Below are 16,241 nucleotides of genomic sequence, written 5' to 3'. Positions count from 1 at the left end.
CTGTGTCCGTGACCAGGCAGTCAGAAGGGGACTTCCGATGACCTTGAGTGCACCTGTTCCACCCGGAGGAGCAGTGCCCTGACAGGCCCACCCGAGGGCCGGGTGGCATCAGAACCCACTGCACCATCACCACCACCACCACTTACTTTTTAGTTCCCACGGACAATGAGTATTCCTGGTTTTGAAGGAGCTGTCTTCATGGTTTTGCATGAAAAATAAATGTAGTCTGCTTTCAGAATAATGGTCCCTGTACCTCCCAGCCCTCAGCTATCCTCAGGAGACTCTTACTGTCCCCTTCACTTTCCAGTCCCAGCCCATATCCTGGGCCCTCCCATCGCCCTTCAACACGGATCTGTCTTCCTGGACTGACACCAGGTGTACTCATTCATTCATTCATTCACTCATTCATTCATTCATTCATTCATTCATTCATTCATGATAGCTACCAGGCCTTATTCTGGGTGCTGGCATCACTGCCCACTCACAGTCAGTGTAATGGGAGATACCGACAGGCAGACAGGGACTATGTACACAGCACAGAAGGGGCTGTGAGAGCGGCCCAGCAAGGACTGTTGAGGGAAGGGGCAAGAGGAGTGATTCGATCTCAGACCAAGACTGGGTCAGGGGAGATTTCCGGGAGAAGGCAAGGTGGTAAGTGGGAATTAGGTGAAGAAGTGAGTTGGGAGTGGGGTGGAAAGGGAGCCTGGAGGAAAGTCAGAGGAGGACTTGTTGGGGGGACTCAGCAGGAGCATTACTCATCGCAGCAGGAGTGTGAAAGGGATGTGGTGGGAGGTGAGGCCGGGAAGCCATCCGAGGTCACCTTAGGATATCGGGCTTTGTAAGCACCCTCAAAATGATTCTGAGCCAAGAAATGGCATGACCAGATTTGGGGTTAGTATGACCCCTCTAGGGAATGGAAAGAGAGAGGAAGTAAGCCAGGAGACAGGGAGACCAGAGGAGGAAGTAAGCCAGGAGACAGGGAGACCAGGCAAGAGGCTATTTTAATAGTACAGGAGAGAGGTGATAGTGGCCCAGACAGAAGGAAGATAGCAGAGAAGCGACAAATAAGAGAGTACAGGTGACACTTGGGAGGTGAACTCAACAGGACCAGAATCAGGCTTTAAAGGGAGGAGTCAAGGGTAAGTGCCAAGTTCTTGCGTGGGCACAGGGCAGATGGCACCTTGCACTGCTGATCTAGGGACCACAGGAAAAGGAGACAATTTGGGGCAGAGATCACACATTTAGAGTGGAAAGTTTGGTGTGTCGGTGTAAGATCCGAACAGTGTCTAGAAGACTGCTGGAGGTCAGGGCCTGGGGCTCATGAAGCACCTGAACCATAGACAGATTTGAGCGCTGTCAGCCTAGGGGGTGGGAGAGGGAGCCGTGCATGTGAATGAGATGATTCACAGGAAGTGTGTAAAGTGTGAAGGGAAGAAAATGTGGTTTTAAAAAAAGTCTCTTCCTACTCTTTAAGGTGACCTGTGCATTTTCATGAGATTCTGTTTTGGGATGGGGGGATGTGTAGATAATGCATCAAGCCAAAGGAATGACTCAGGATATATGTTTGAGGTGCCCTGGAGCCCTGGACATGTTGATAAAGGAGGGGCTAGGGAATAGATGCTCAGATAGGCCCTGGCCAGTGGCTCACTGGATAGAGTGTTGGCCCAGTGTAAAGATGTTCTGGGTTTGATTCCTGGTCAGGGCACACAGGAAAAGCAGCCATCTACTTATCACCCCTCCCACTCCCTCTTCTCTTCCTCTCTCCCTCCTCTCCCTCTTCCCCTCCTGCAGCTACTGGCTCAATTGGTTTGAGTGTAGGCCCTGGGCGCTAAGGATAGCTCCATTGGTCCAAGCATGTCAGCCTCAGGTGCCAAAAATAGCTTGGTACTCAAGCATCGGTCCCAGATGGGGTTGTCAGGTGGATCTTGGTTGAGGCCCATGCGGGAGTCTGCTTCACTACCTCCCCTTCTCTCACCTAAAATAAAATAATAATGATGATGATGATGATGATGATGGATGGATAGGTAGATAGATGGACAGAGAAGAGAATAAAAAGCTTTTGGGCACTAGGCATTCTGCTGCCACCTGATTTCCAAGCCTCTTTAGTTTCCTTTTCCCAACATCTCTTATCAATTTTGGGAACTAGGTGGCAACCAGGGTGCCTGATGCCCAAGAGCTTTTTTTTCATTCCTCCATCTATCCATCCATCCATCTATCCATTCATCCATCCATCCGTCCACCCTTCTTTTCTTCCATCATCCACCTGCCTGCGCATCTTCCATCCATTCTCCCATCTATTAGTCCATCCATCTAGCTTCTATCTGTCAATCCAACAAATATTTACTGAGAACCTGCAATGTCCTCATCCCACCCTCTGCATGGTGATCTTTCTACACAGTCCTAGAGGTAAGGACCCAGGATTAAGCTTTTTATCTTTCTGTGACCCTGACAATAGTCAAGGCTGTGCTGTAGCTTCGAGGCACCTGTGATGTATTTTTCAGCAGTAGGCTACAAGATCAGAAATCTCAGATTGAACTGGGCCACACGAAGTTGTTTTAATAATAGCAATAGAGAGGGTCTTCTGGATCCCCAGTGATGCAAACATGAGTGAAGTGCTGAAGAAGTCTTGAGTCACATTGATTTTCCTTTAACATTCACCCTTCAAAATGCCCTAGTTTAATCATGTGAATGGAATTAAATCTGAACAGCTCAAAACAGTAATTAATTATGTCCTGATTCAATTACAGTCACTAATTGACGGGACTGGTGCCTGAGGCAGCCTTTGGCACAATGACAGTAGGAGCTTGAACCCCACCAGGCCCCACTGACTTTAGGATTGCCAGAATCTGGAGGAACTCTCCGTACCTCTCTGCCTAACCATCTCAGTAGGCTATGCCCCGTGGTCGGGTGGCTCCACAGCCCGTGAGCCGCTGGTTTCCACCATGACGTGACCATCCCCCGCTGGTCTCCACCATGACGTGACCATCCCCCACTGGGGACAGGGACTGGAGGCTTGGCTGTCTGTCAAGGACTCTGTTTTATTCCTCAGTTTAGCAAAAGCCACTTGGCTAGCTAGCGGTTCTCACGTACCGTTCACATTAGCATCCCCTGGAGACTGTGAAGACACTAGAGGGCCAGGGCCCCAGCCCACAGGGGACTCAGAATGTCCAGGGGTGGGACCAGACATCTACATCCTATTGGTGATTCTCCAGGGCAGGTGGGCTGAGGACCATTGGGCTTACCGTGGCTCAGGGGGCAGCTGGGTAAGACTTTCTTACCTTCAACTGTCTGCATTCTAGAAGGTTATGGTCTAAACAGGGTCTTCAGAAGGAGTTCCTGCTCTCCTTGAACTCCCAAATGAGTGCATTGTCATGACAAGGCTGGTGGCTCTCACCCTGTTCCCACGGGGAGGTGGCTGTCCCTCAGCAGAGTCCCCAGGCCTCTCTCTCTGAGCACTGCTGTCCCCAGCCTCTCTCTCTGAGCACTGCTGTCCCCAGGCCTCTCTCTCTCTCTGAGCACTGCTATCCCCAGGCCTCTCTCTCTCTGAGCACTGCTGTCCCCAGGCCTCTCTCTCTCTCTCTGAGCACTGCTGTCCCCAGCCTCTCTCTCTGAGCACTGCTGTCCCCAGGCCTCTCTCTCTCTCTGAGCACTGCTGTCCCCAGGCCTCTCTCTCTCTCTGAGCACTGCTGTCCCCAGGCCTCTCTCTCTCTGAGCACTGCTGTCCCCCCAGCCTCTCTCTCTCTGAGCACTGCTGTCCCCAGGCCTCTCTCTCTCTCTCTGAGCACTGCTGTCCCCAGGCCTCTCTCTCTCTCTCTCTGAGCACTGCTGTCCCCAGGCCTCTCTCTCTCTGAGCACTGCTGTCCCCCCAGCCTCTCTCTCTCTGAGCACTGCTGTCCCCAGGCCTCTCTCTCTCTCTCTGAGCACTGCAGTCCCCAGGTCTCTCTCTCTCTCTCTGAGCACTGCTGTCCCCAGGCCTCTCTCTCTCTCTCTCTGAGCACTGCTGTCCCCAGACCTCTCTCTCTCTCTCTGAGCACTGCAGTCCCCAGACCTCTCTCTCTCTCTCTGAGCACTGCTGTCCCCAGACCTCTCTCTCTCTCTCTCTGAGCACTGCTGTCCCCAGACCTCTCTCTCTGAGCACTGCTGTCCCCAGACCTCTCTCTCTCTCTCTGAGCACTGCTGTCCCCGGGCCTCTCTCTCTCTCTGAGCACTGCTGTCCCCAGGCCTCTCTCTCTGAGCACTGCTGTCCCCAGACCTCTCTCTCTCTGAGCACTGCTGTCCCCAGGCCTCTCTCTCTCTCTCTGAGCACTGCTGTCCCCAGCCTCTCTCTCTGAGCACTGCTGTCCCCAGGCCTCTCTCTCTCTCTGAGCACTGCTGTCCCCAGACCTCTCTCTCTCTCTCTGAGCACTGCTGTCCCCAGGCCTCTCTCTCTCTCTCTCTGAGCACTGCAGTCCCCAGACCTCTCTCTCTCTCTCTGAGCACTGCTGTCCCCAGACCTCTCTCTCTCTCTCTCTGAGCACTGCTGTCCCCAGACCTCTCTCTCTGAGCACTGCTGTCCCCAGACCTCTCTCTCTCTCTCTGAGCACTGCTGTCCCCAGACCTCTCTCTCTCTCTCTGAGCACTGCTGTCCCCAGACCTCTCTCTCTCTCTCTGAGCACTGCTGTCCCCAGGCCTCTCTCTCTGAGCACTGCTGTCCCCGGGCCTCTCTCTCTCTCTCTGAGCACTGCTGTCCCCGGGCCTCTCTCTCTCTCTCTGAGCACTGCTGTCCCCAGGCCTCTCTCTCTCTCTCTGAGCACTGCTGTCCCCAGACCTCTCTCTCTCTCTCTGAGCACTGCTGTCCCCAGGCCTCTCTCTCTCTCTGAGCACTGCTGTCCCCAGACCTCTCTCTCTCTCTCTCTGAGCACTGCTGTCCCCAGGCCTCTCTCTCTCTCTCTCTGAGCACTGCTGTCCCCAGACCTCTCTCTCTGAGCACTGCTGTCCCCAGACCTCTCTCTCTCTCTCTCTGAGCACTGCTGTCCCCAGACCTCTCTCTCTCTGAGCACTGCTGCCCCCCCCCAGGCCTCTCTCTCTCTCTGAGCACTGCTGTCCCCAGACCTCTCTCTCTCTGAGCACTGCTGTCCCCAGACCTCTCTCTCTCTGAGCACTGCTGTCCCCAGGCCTCTCTCTCTCTCTGAGCACTGCTGTCCCCAGACCTCTCTCTCTCTGAGCACTGCTGTCCCCAGGCCTCTCTCTCTCTCTGAGCACTGCTGTCCCCAGACCTCTCTCTCTCTCTCTGAGCACTGCTGTCCCCAGGCCTCTCTCTCTTTCTCTGAGCACTGCTGTCCCCAGACCTCTCTCTCTCTGAGCACTGCTGCCCCCCCCCAGGCCTCTCTCTCTTTCTCTGAGCACTGCTGTCCCCAGACCTCTCTCTCTCTGAGCACTGCTGCCCCCCCCCCCAGGCCTCTCTCTCGTGGTGGGCCTGGTGCTCTACATCTCCAGCATCAACGACGAGATGCTCAACCAGACCAAGGACGCAGAGACTTATTTCAGCTACAAGTACGGCTGGTCGTTTGCCTTCGCTGCCATCTCCTTCCTTTTAACCGAGGTAACCCTTCCAACAGGCTAGGTGGGGGGCAGGGCACTGCCCAGGCTGGGGGGCGATGTTCGGACACTCTACACACATCCTAGACCCACTTCTCTAGAGCCCTTTGTCCCCAGAATGCATCACTGGGTTACTTTCTCGTGTCCGCTCCACCCAGGATGCCCCAGGGCCCTGCACCCACTTCCCTCCGGCCCCAGCTGCTGTGCCCCATGCAGACCCCACCAGGAGCAAGGCCAGGCCACCGGCAGTGAGCTCCTGCTCTCTCCTCTGCAGAGTGCGGGCGTGATGTCCGTCTATCTGTTCATGAAGAGGTACACCGCTGAGGACATGTACAGGCCTCACCCCGGCTTCTACCGCCCGCGGCTGAGCAACTGCTCGGATTACTCTGGCCAGTTCCTACACCCGGACGCCTGGGTCCGCGGCCGCAGCCCCTCCGACATCTCCAGCGACGCCTCCCTGCAGATGAACAGCAGCTACCCAGCCTTGCTCAAGTGTCCCGACTATGACCAGACGTCGTCTTCCCCCTGCTGAGCCCTGCCACCTTCTTACCAGACTGTGGACAGCTGGACAGCAGCCTCTCCCATGCTCCCCTGCTGGCCTGTGAGCCTCAGGCTCGTTGTTGACAGGCCGGAGCTGCCTCTATGCTTAGCTGTTGTCACTTAACCCATTTGTCCCGTGCTTCCCCCCAGAATATCTCTAACTGCCTGCCCCACAGTGATATCAGGAGGCTGGAGCCAGCCAGCAAGCAGATTGGCTGAGAGCAGGGGTGTAGCCCCGCCTCCTGAGTGCCAGTCACTCCAGCAGCTCTCTTTCCTGGGACAGGTGGGTATCCCAGCTGTGGATTTATCCCTGCACACCCAGCTTCATGCCCCCTCCCGGGGGGGCAGCTCTGAGATGCCAACTTCTTTCCGCAGACCTAGTTGAGCTGGACTTGTGCACTTGCCAACTGGCCTGGCCCTCACATTCATAATCCAGACCATCGGACCCAAAAGTGACTCTGATATGGAGTTCTGGCTGGTTCAGAATTGTCAAGCGGTGTTCCTCGTGGAAAGTTTTATTAGTCTTTGTCACCCTGTTCCTCCACGCACCCGTCAGTGCCCTCCCCCTCTCCCCCTCTGCCCCACAGGCTGGGAATCTCTCCACTTCTCTCAGCTGCCCCACCGTGGTCCCTAAGGAACTAAGGGGCCTCTGAGGCCACTCTGATGAAGTCACAAAGAGGTGTTAATGGCTGATGATGTCTTAATATGTATGGCCCCTCTATACCATATTTAACAGGGGTCTTTAATGCCTTAACCCAAAGAAGTGACTCTGATGAGAATTTCCGAAATCTGCTGGTCTGACTGAATATTTCCAGGCCCTGGGGATACTGTCCTTGCTCACACGGGCCATCGTTCCGGTCCCACGCTCTAAAATCGAATCGTGTAGATAGATGTCTAAACCACCTAAGCAGAAGGCAGCTTTCAAAAACACTGCATGGAGTTTGGAGCTGGATTTGCTGACCCCGGTGCATTCTGAGTCTACACAGCCAGACTGGGAGTGATCGGCTGCTCTCCTGAGGATGCCCGTGACCCGTGGGGAGTTGCCACTTGAATATAGGGCCACATCTTCTTCCTGGGTATGGGACATAGAGGGGCAAATAGATGCCCCCAGGAGATGAGGCCACGTGATGCCCATTCCCAGTAAGAAACCCAAGCTGTGTGGGATGTGTGAAGCACTTTCCATGAAGTCCACGGGGCAGGAAAGGGTAGAGGACCTTGGCAGGACGTGACCCCTCAGTTCGCCAGGGCTCTCAGCTCATGCCATTTTGGATTTGAGGCTTTGACTAGCAAGATGACAGGCTCTCTGCTATCCTTTTTCCATACCAGATTTTCTCTCTTCCTCTTGCTCTCTGTAAAATAGCATTCGGCTCTGGGTGCACACAGCCAGCCCCCTGGCGGGAACTTAGGGCTCCAGAAGGTTGTATGGAGAAGTGCACGGGGGACCCGTACAGCCTTCCAAAGGGCAGCGGCATTTTTTTCTTTTTCATTTGGTTGCCATAACAAAACGCCATAGACTGGATGGTTTAAACAACAGACATTTATTTTCTGGACACCAAGAGTCCAAGATCGAGGTGTCAGCAGAGTGGGTTTCTTCTGAGGTCCCTCTTTGGCTTGCTGCTGGCCATCTTCTCAACCGTGTCCTCACATGGTCTTTTCTGTGCACCTGTGCATGCCCCCGTGTCCAAAACCCCTCTTTATAAGGGTGCCACCCCCAGCTCTCCTGATTTACCTTCATGGAAAAAACTCCAGATAGTTGCCTTCATGTATGACCTTTCAACCCTTGCCTACAAACCTGTAGCAACTGTGAAGCCCCAATTCCCGCTCCGCTGGCACTTGGCGATGACTGTTGTAATCTTTGGTCACTACTTACAGAATAAGACGGAAAACGCGTCCTCCTCGCAGCAAAGGAATCGGTGAGTGTACTTGGAGGCCATGAGGTAGCTTTTCCAAACTGGGCGGGTGTGTGGATTTGCTCTACTCCAGTTTCTGTCGATGTGATTGGCTCGCAGGGTGCACTTTTCTCTCCCTAAAGCACTCTTTCCGTGTCACTGTCCCAGGCTTGTTTTTATGCACATGGAAAACAAATAGAAGCCACTCCTCAACACAAGCAGAGTGTTGACTGTGACGTCATTAGAATGAGCTTTATTGGCTTGGATGCTGAGCTGCTAAATGAAGCAGCTCTAAACCTGAGAACGTGTAATTCACACTTCCCACAGGAACAGGTCTGGGTCATTGGCCTCCCTCATGGGTGATGGGTGAACATGTCAATAACTGAATGGAAAGCCAGTTTCCTTTCCATCTAGAAATTGATCTCAGAACTTGACCCTATTTGCTGCCTCTCCACAATCAAAAAATTTTATTCAAACATTAAAGTATATAAATTCAACTCAGAAATCATGAATTAGGGCCCCTTCCCCAATACACTTTCTGATCCTTTACAAGCACTTTAAAAATACATTGATGGGCTCTTTTTCACCCTCAAAAATGGAAGAGGGAGCTCATACACTAAAGTCTGATGAATTTTGGAATAAAACCACTCGGGGTTACTAGCCAAAGGGACGAGGGTGCCCTCCCACCTGGAACTCACCTCCCTCCTCCTTGTCTTGGGGGAGAGTCAGGGTGCCCCAGCCCCCAGCACCATGAGGTGGTCTTCAAAGGACTGGTCTGTTGCAGGGCTGTGCAAGGAGTTGAGGGCAGGAGTTACGGGCAAATCCACACGGGTCGCTAGCTTATTGGAGATGTTCCCGAGGAGCACGTGGGGAGAGCCTCCTCCTTAATGCTTAGGTAACTCTCATTTCTCCCTAAATAAAAGTGGTATGTTAGGGCTGTCCAGAGAAGCAGAACCAACAGGATGTGTATATATAGAGAGATTTATTTTAAGGACTTGGCTCACCTGGCAGTGAAGGCTTGGCAAGTCCAAATCTGGTGGGGGAGCCAACAAGACTGGAGACTCGGGAAAGTTCCAGTTCAAGTCTGAAGGCCATTGCTAGCAGGCTTCCTTTTTGCTCTAGGGAGGTCAGTCTTTGTTCTGTTCAGGCCTTCAACTGATTGGGTGGAACCCACCCACATTATAGAGGGCAATTTACTTTACTTACACTCCACTGATTTCAATGTTAATCTCTCTCCCACAAAAAAACAACTTCACAGAAACAGCCAGACTAATACACTGCTCACAAAAATAAGGGGATCAGGGAACGTGCAGATACCCCAGTACTTTCAGCCTTTTGTACAGTGCATTTTCACCAATGAAATAAAAGTTGGTTTTGCATCTCATCTGCATAATTGAACAACTTTCTTTGACTTGTCATTTGCTTTTTTGATCTTCTTGTTTATTATTTTTAAAAAATCAAATGCTTTTTTTTATCACTTCATATTATTTTGGGAATATCCCCTAATTTTTGTGAGTAGTATATTTGACCAAATACCTGAGCACCATGGCCCAGCCAAGTTGACCCATAAAATTAACCATCGCAAGTGAATAAAGAGCAGAGGAAGGTGGGGGAAATGGCATTCCACCTTAAGAACTGCAGGGTTAGTGTAGGGCTTGGGGTGCAGGGAGTCAGCATGGCTGGCCATGCACACCCAGGGCTGTGTGCATTCACAGACCATCCTTCCGGGAAGGCCCGGCTCTCGAGTGCACAAAGCCCATTGCAGTTCTCTCAGTCTGGACTTTTATTCCACACTCAGCGAACACCCTCTCATATGCTAATACAGCCCTTAGGAATTTAATTAGCTCCTGGAACACAAACACTCCTCATCCTGAGTGGGTGCAGAAGTGGATGAACAAGTAGGTTCTGCCAAGTGCAGGGTAGGTGTGGTGTGGGGGTGTGGGGAGTCAGCACGTCCATGTGCGCACAGGCCCCGATGGGCCAGGCGAGTGCGAGTGTGGGCTCAGCCAGCACCAGCAGGCCTGACGCTCCCCGTGGGGTGGAGGGTGGGGCACCATAGCCAAGTCGTAGACCCTCCAGGACATGGGGACCTAACTTTTTCATTCATATAATGAAAGGATTAGATATACGTCATCTCCCGGCTTTGTCCTCAGGCTCTGTCTCCAATATGAAGGCTGTTGACTTTACAAGCAAAACCCAACCAAAGCTCAAGTGATGGGCTCTCGGTCTCCTGCCAGGAGCACCTGGAGAGCAGCCTGAACAATATGGAACTTAGATAAGAGATCAGATGCTTGGAGGACCCCAAGAAAGAACAAGACTGAGTGCAATGGCAGACCCCCAGAGTAGCAGGAAGGAGAGAGAAGGGAGGTGTCCTTTATCTTCCTCTGAGCTGGATGGGAGCGGGGAGCCGCTCCAGCCAATGTCTGCTCCCCTGACAGCATTGTGAAAAGTGAGGCCCCGCCTGACCAGGCAGTGGTGCAGTGGTTAGAGCGTCGGACTGGCATGCGGAAGGACCCAGGTTTGAGACCCTGAGGTCGCCAGCTTGAGCGCGGGCTCATCTGGCTTGAGTTAAAAAAAAAAAAAAAAAGCTCACCAACTTGGACCCAAGGTCACTGGCTCAAGCAAGGGGTTACTCCGTTTGCTGAAGGCCTGCAGTCAAGGCACATATGAGAAAACAATCAATGAACAACTAAGGTGTTGCAACAAAAAACTGATGATTGATGCTTCTCATCTCTCTCCGTTCCTGTCTGTCTGTCCCTATCTATCCCTCTCTCTGACTCTCTCTCTGTCCCTGTAAAAAAGAAAGAAAGAAAGAAAGAAAGAAAGAAAGAAAGAAAGAAAGAAAGAAAGAAAGAAAGAAAGAAAGAAAAGAAAGAAAACAAAGAAAAGTGAGGTCCCAGTTCAGCCAAATCCAGAGGTTCAAGAGCAGGTTCAAGGTCAAAAGGCACCACTTTCAAGCTCAATGTTGGGCAGAAAAAATGTTTCCCAACTGAAAAGTACCCAAGATGTAACTGTGTCTGTTGGGAGATGAAAGTTTCCAGAAGGGTGAGGTTGACTTAGCAGAGAGAAGCAATGGTTTCCCCAGAAAAGCTCACCCTCGAATTGATGTGAAAGACATAGGCGCATCCCCGGATCAGCAGGTAAGGCCCACCGGCCACGACGGGAGGATGAGGGTTCAGGGATATGATCTGCAACTTCCTCTTCAAGTCCCAACCCAGCCTTTCTGCAGGTGAAGGAAGGACTTCAGAGCCACTCCCTCTGGAAAAGCCCATGGCACACTTTGAGCCTCAGTTTCTCCATCCACAAAATGGGCAGGCTCCTCAGGCCTTCTTTCCTGGGAAGGAGTGAGCCTGCATGAGAACTTACCTGGGGATTCTGGTGGTGCTGGTGGAGAAGACACGCTGACTCAGGACTGAGGGCTGGCTCAGAGTCACCGTTTCTATAACCCAAGCTTAGCTGACTTGTCCTGTCATCCAGTTCTGCCCTCCCAACCCCTCAACCTGCTCATGGCTTAGGAAGGACTTCCTGCCAGCCTCCTTCTCACCAGCAGGAGGAGCAGCTTTGGGGAACAGCTGACACGCCATTGCCCATTAACCTTGGCCTTGAGATACCTCCTTTTCAAAGCTGATGGGGAGATGGGCTTCTGGCTTATGCACTGCAACAGATAGGACACTTCCAATAGTAAATAACAGTTTGACTCAAACCATTTTAGACCATATGTATTGTCTTCACACCAGGGAGGCCAGGAGTCATGTGGGTTTGAGGACTGGGTAATTCAGCAGCTCAGTGATGCCCTCAAGGCCCCAAGTTCTTTCTATCTCTTGGTTGTGCTAATCTGGGCATTGACTTTATCTGCAGGTTGGTAGCAAGGGGGCAGCAGCCATTTCAAATGTCATATCAAGATGCAATGCATCAGAAGGAAGAGAAGGACTGTCTCTTCTTCTGTGGCTTTCCTAGGAACAAAGACAGCTTCCCCAGAAGACTCTACCTCATGTCTTATTGGCCCAGACTGGGTCACACACCCATTGCAGAACCACCATCTGGCAAGGGGAAGGGTGACTATGTGCTCCAGTTATCCACTGATACATAAAGAATTACCCCCAAACTCAGTCACATAAGACAATCCCAGTCCTATCATTATACAGTGCTAGGGGCTGACTGGGCTCAGCAGGGCGGCTCTCATCAGGATCCCTCAGACAGTTGGAGTCAGACAGTGATATCCCCAATGCTTCCTTGCTCACTTGTCTGGCAACTGATATCCACTGGAAGGAACCCCAGCGAGGGTTGTTGGCTGGAACACCTATGCCATCTCCTCTTAAGGCCTGGTCTTCCTCAGAGCATGACAGCTGGATTTTAAGAGTGAACATTCCAGAAGACAGCAGTCTTCCCTTCCTTTGAAGTAGCTTTGGATGTTATCTAGTGTTATTTTCATCAGAATGGCCAGACAATCCAGATTTCAGGGAAAGGAACATAGGTCCTGTTGATGCAAGATGTGAGAAGTGTCCAAGTCCCTTTGTGAGGAGAGCGTGAGAAACAGAACCTGTCATGGCAACCATCTTTGGAAAATACAGCTGCCATACAATTGGCTCTGATCAGTGTACTCAGCCCAGAGATTCTAGTTTTGTTCCCAGATGGGACCTAAGAGTCTGTTTCTCTGTCTAACTTCCAGGTAATATCAAGGTGTGCCATACTGCAGGCCCTAGGCCCTGGGTTCCAGGCACATGAACTGTTTAGAGCTTCCAATGTGGTCCTAATGTGATACCAGGGTGAGAACCACTGGCTTGGATCTACCAGGATTTATCACTGGAAATGAAGCCCCTTCTCATGGGTTTAGTTGGAAGTCTAGTGGCTTCCCCCACACACACACCCATAAAAAAAAAAGCAAGAAAAAAAGGGAAAATAGTGCTGGGTGGGCAACTAAGGATGCTCAAGGCCCAGGCATCCTCCCTGCTACCTGCCAGCCCTCATAGACTCCGCCCTCCGTAGGCAAAGGCTGTGCCTTGGGCAAGCTATCAAGTTCACGGGCTCATGCCCAGCCTCTCTGCTCTTGAGCCCTTTCCCTGGGGAGCTGGTCCTCATTAGGATGCAGCAGGAGCCTGCCCTTGAGGAAGAGGGCAACAGTGCTTAGCACTCTGGAGTTAATGTGCTCTCCACCCCTCTGTCAGGGCCAAGGGATGGACTTCTGGCTCTGAGGAGGTGTGATGGATGTTCAGAAATGACCTTGCAGTCTCAGGGCTCCGATTGCAGAACTTAAACCAATCTTCATCACTGGTCTTTGAATAATTCATTTTACACTCAGCAATAATAAAACAAACAAGGCTGAAGGGCTTTGGGGGTTTCTCATCAGGCAATAGAGAGACCATGTATCACAGTCTTCTCAGCAGACTGATTTTGGGTCAATTCTAACATGAAATCCACCCACATTCACACATCCACATCCTATCCCATTTCAATTTAAAAAAATCTGCATGGAAACACTATGGAATTGTGGGGGTGAGGGGAGTATGTATGTAAAGTGTAACTTTCTTTTCTAATTCAGTCCCCTTGATTAACAAAACAGTAAAGAAACTAAATTAAGCCCACATAGGCTCCAGGTGAGTACCAAATATTAAATCCAAAACAGTTCTTGGTGCCCTAACTTATCAAGGCTGGATGGACTGTCTTACAAGGTCAGTCGTGGGTCTGGGGAATGTGAATTTGCCATTTTGAGTCAAGACAACATTTCTTGTGAACGTCAGTTTAGATGCTATGACTTCAGGGTCAACTCCAGCAGAGTCACCAGATGTCATCATGGTCAATGTCAACATGCTTGTAAAGCCCTATCAAAGTGGTAGGTCCACAGTGGCCTCCTTGTGAGCGTCGTCTCATTTAACCTTCTTCATCCTATACAGAGAAGACACTGAGGCCTAAAGAGGGCTAGAGACTTTGTCATGATCATGCAGGTAGTAATATATGCAGTGTTCTGCAAGTTTTCAGTGGCTACTCTCTTCAGTTCCAATGCCCAGCATGGCCAAAGCACCCGCTTTATAATCAGAGAAATGGTCCAGGTTTTCATTCAAAGACAGATGAGGAAAGAAAGGTGTCAGTAATGGGAAAGAAAGGTCAGGTGTCATTCCCCTGAAAGCTCTCTACTTGCTATCCTGACTTTTTTGTCACATCTCTACTCTCAATGTTTAATTCTTGGTGACACCCCTACAATTCAATTCTATTCTGATACTAACCAGCATTAGAGCACATACCGCTGGTTATGTGCTTAGTCCCACAGTACAGCTCCCCACTTCAGATGCCAATCACAAGAAGAAGGTCCCCAAGTTACAACTTCTGTCTAATGTGGCTACAAAATAGAGGTTCCCATAGCTCGTTTCTTCGGATCCAATCATTTGCTAGAACCATTCACAGAACTCAGGGAAACACTGACTAATATTACCACTTTATCATATAATAAAAGGAACAATAAAGGCTACAGATGAAGAGATATATAGGATAAGGTCTGGAAGGGTACTGAGTACAGGCCATGCTGTTCCTGTCAAACCAAGCTGCTCTCCACATCTTCTATGTTGAGGATTGTTATGGAGTCTTCATCATATAGGCACAGTCATTGACTCAGTTTCTAGCCCCTCACCCCTTCCTGGAAGATGGGGGTAGGTATGGAAGTTCCAGGCTTCTAACCACGGCGTGTTCTCTCTCGTGACCAGCCCCCGCCCTACAGCCATCCGGGATCCTACCCAGAGCCACTTCATTAGACCAAGACACTCCTGTCACCCAAGGAATTCTGTGGCAGGAGCCAGGGTCAAAGACCAAATCGTAGAACAAAAGATGTTCCTAGTGCCGTTAACACTTACTACAGAGTTTTAGGAGTTCTGCACCAAGAACCAGGGCCGAGACCAACATACATGTTTTCTATTCTTTTGCACGACCAGTGTTGGAAACGGCTGCAGAACAGCTCCAGGTCTTCCTATGAGAGATCAATCAGGGCTGGAGCCTCCCCAGACTCCTCGCCTGCTAGTTGCTGGAGGAAGACTCGCGGCACCTGCCGAGACTGACTCCTGAGTGTGTGACCAGGGGTCATGGTCACATCCCAACAACCTGATCTGAACAAAGTGCTGAGGAGTCAGGCTCTAATGCTGGGGGGGGGGGGGGCTCACGGTGGACTATGGCTTCTGGGTCCCCTCTTCCAGGCTGACTCCAGGGACACGGTCAAGCAATTGGCCTGTGGGAGTGACATGGAAGGTGAGACGGCACCACTGGAGCCCGTCAGCCGGAGAGGAGGAAGTAATCTCTCTGTTCAGCAGAATGTCCCCTGAAACACCCGCTGTATGTGTGAGCTCCCCTACTGATTGCTGCAGGAGGTGCAAAGAAAAAAAGTGGAGTGTGAATGAGTTTTACTTCACCACACTTAAATGTGACAAGTGTCACCTTGTTTTTATAAATCAAATTAAATCTAACTTTGGGCTGCACTCCACTGGTTGGTGAGAAATTCAATGTCCCCAAAGGCTGCCCAGCAGTGCCATGGCGAGTGGATGCTAGAGGCCACCAGGTAGCTTGCACAGCCCAGCACAGTGTATGTGCTAGGGGTCCTTGCAGAGGCACGACCCCAACTCCTGGTGGCCACTGTCCTAAGAAGTCCCTGTAAGGGACTCTCGTCTCCACCTTGCTAGGAGCCCACCAATTGCATTTCCTGGCTCATTGCCCTCCCAAGAGGCATCGGGACTGTCCCCAAGGTTTACTACTTTCCCTGACCTCTACTAAGGACGTCCCACTGACCTATCACTTTAGGAAGACAGTCCATGTTACTCCTCAGTGACTCCCTGGACATACGGTGTTGGACTCTTTTCCTGGATTGGGGAAGAAGAAAAAGGTGGGGGAAAAGATGGTCAAAGTGTTCTTAATAATTTATCCTGCTTGCCTATTGATAATATTCTGCTTACAAAAACTAGGGGATATTTTGTTGCTTCATATTTATTTTGAAATATCCCCTAACTTTTGTGAGCAGTCACAATTAAATTAGTGCTAACGTATTATCTTCATGGCTGTTAGTGGTTATTAGTATGCCAGCTGCTAGCCTAGGCAGTTCATCCTACGTGCTTTTATTTTATTTATTTACTCTGTATCCCGGAGCGGAGTCTGAGGGCACTGCGCTCTCCAGCTCAGGGCGCGCAGCCTCATTGTTCCACGCCAGCCTGGGCTCTTGGTCTCTCGTTCATTCACTTTGTTTCCCTTTCCCCTCCCACTGCA

General features: G+C 51.1%; 1 protein-coding gene across 4 annotated transcripts in view; it reads left to right on the top strand.

Annotated features, from left to right (window-relative positions):
• The window catches only part of CACNG5 (calcium voltage-gated channel auxiliary subunit gamma 5), a 46,405-nt gene extending 30,729 nt beyond the window's left edge, over positions 1–15,676 (top strand). The window contains exons 5-7 of one of the 4 annotated variants that reach the window (XR_010726121.1): positions 5,436–5,581; positions 5,852–8,030; positions 13,750–15,676. Coding sequence is in view for 1 of the 4 variants with exons in the window: in XM_066236022.1 (XP_066092119.1) it covers positions 5,436–5,581; positions 5,852–6,109 (404 nt within the window). In the remaining 3 variants the exon portion in view is untranslated. Of the gene's footprint in view, positions 1–5,435; positions 5,582–5,851; positions 10,140–10,159; positions 10,675–13,749 lie in introns of those variants that run through there. The other 3 variants (XR_010726122.1, XR_010726123.1, XM_066236022.1) reach the window with 3 other exon arrangements.
• The last annotated feature ends 565 nt before the right edge of the window (positions 15,677–16,241 follow it).

This window comes from Saccopteryx bilineata, chromosome 6 (genome assembly GCF_036850765.1).
Source record: "Saccopteryx bilineata isolate mSacBil1 chromosome 6, mSacBil1_pri_phased_curated, whole genome shotgun sequence".
In the NCBI taxonomy this organism is placed as follows: Eukaryota; Metazoa; Chordata; class Mammalia; order Chiroptera; family Emballonuridae; genus Saccopteryx; species Saccopteryx bilineata.
This window is presented reverse-complemented; position numbering and strand designations above follow the sequence as displayed.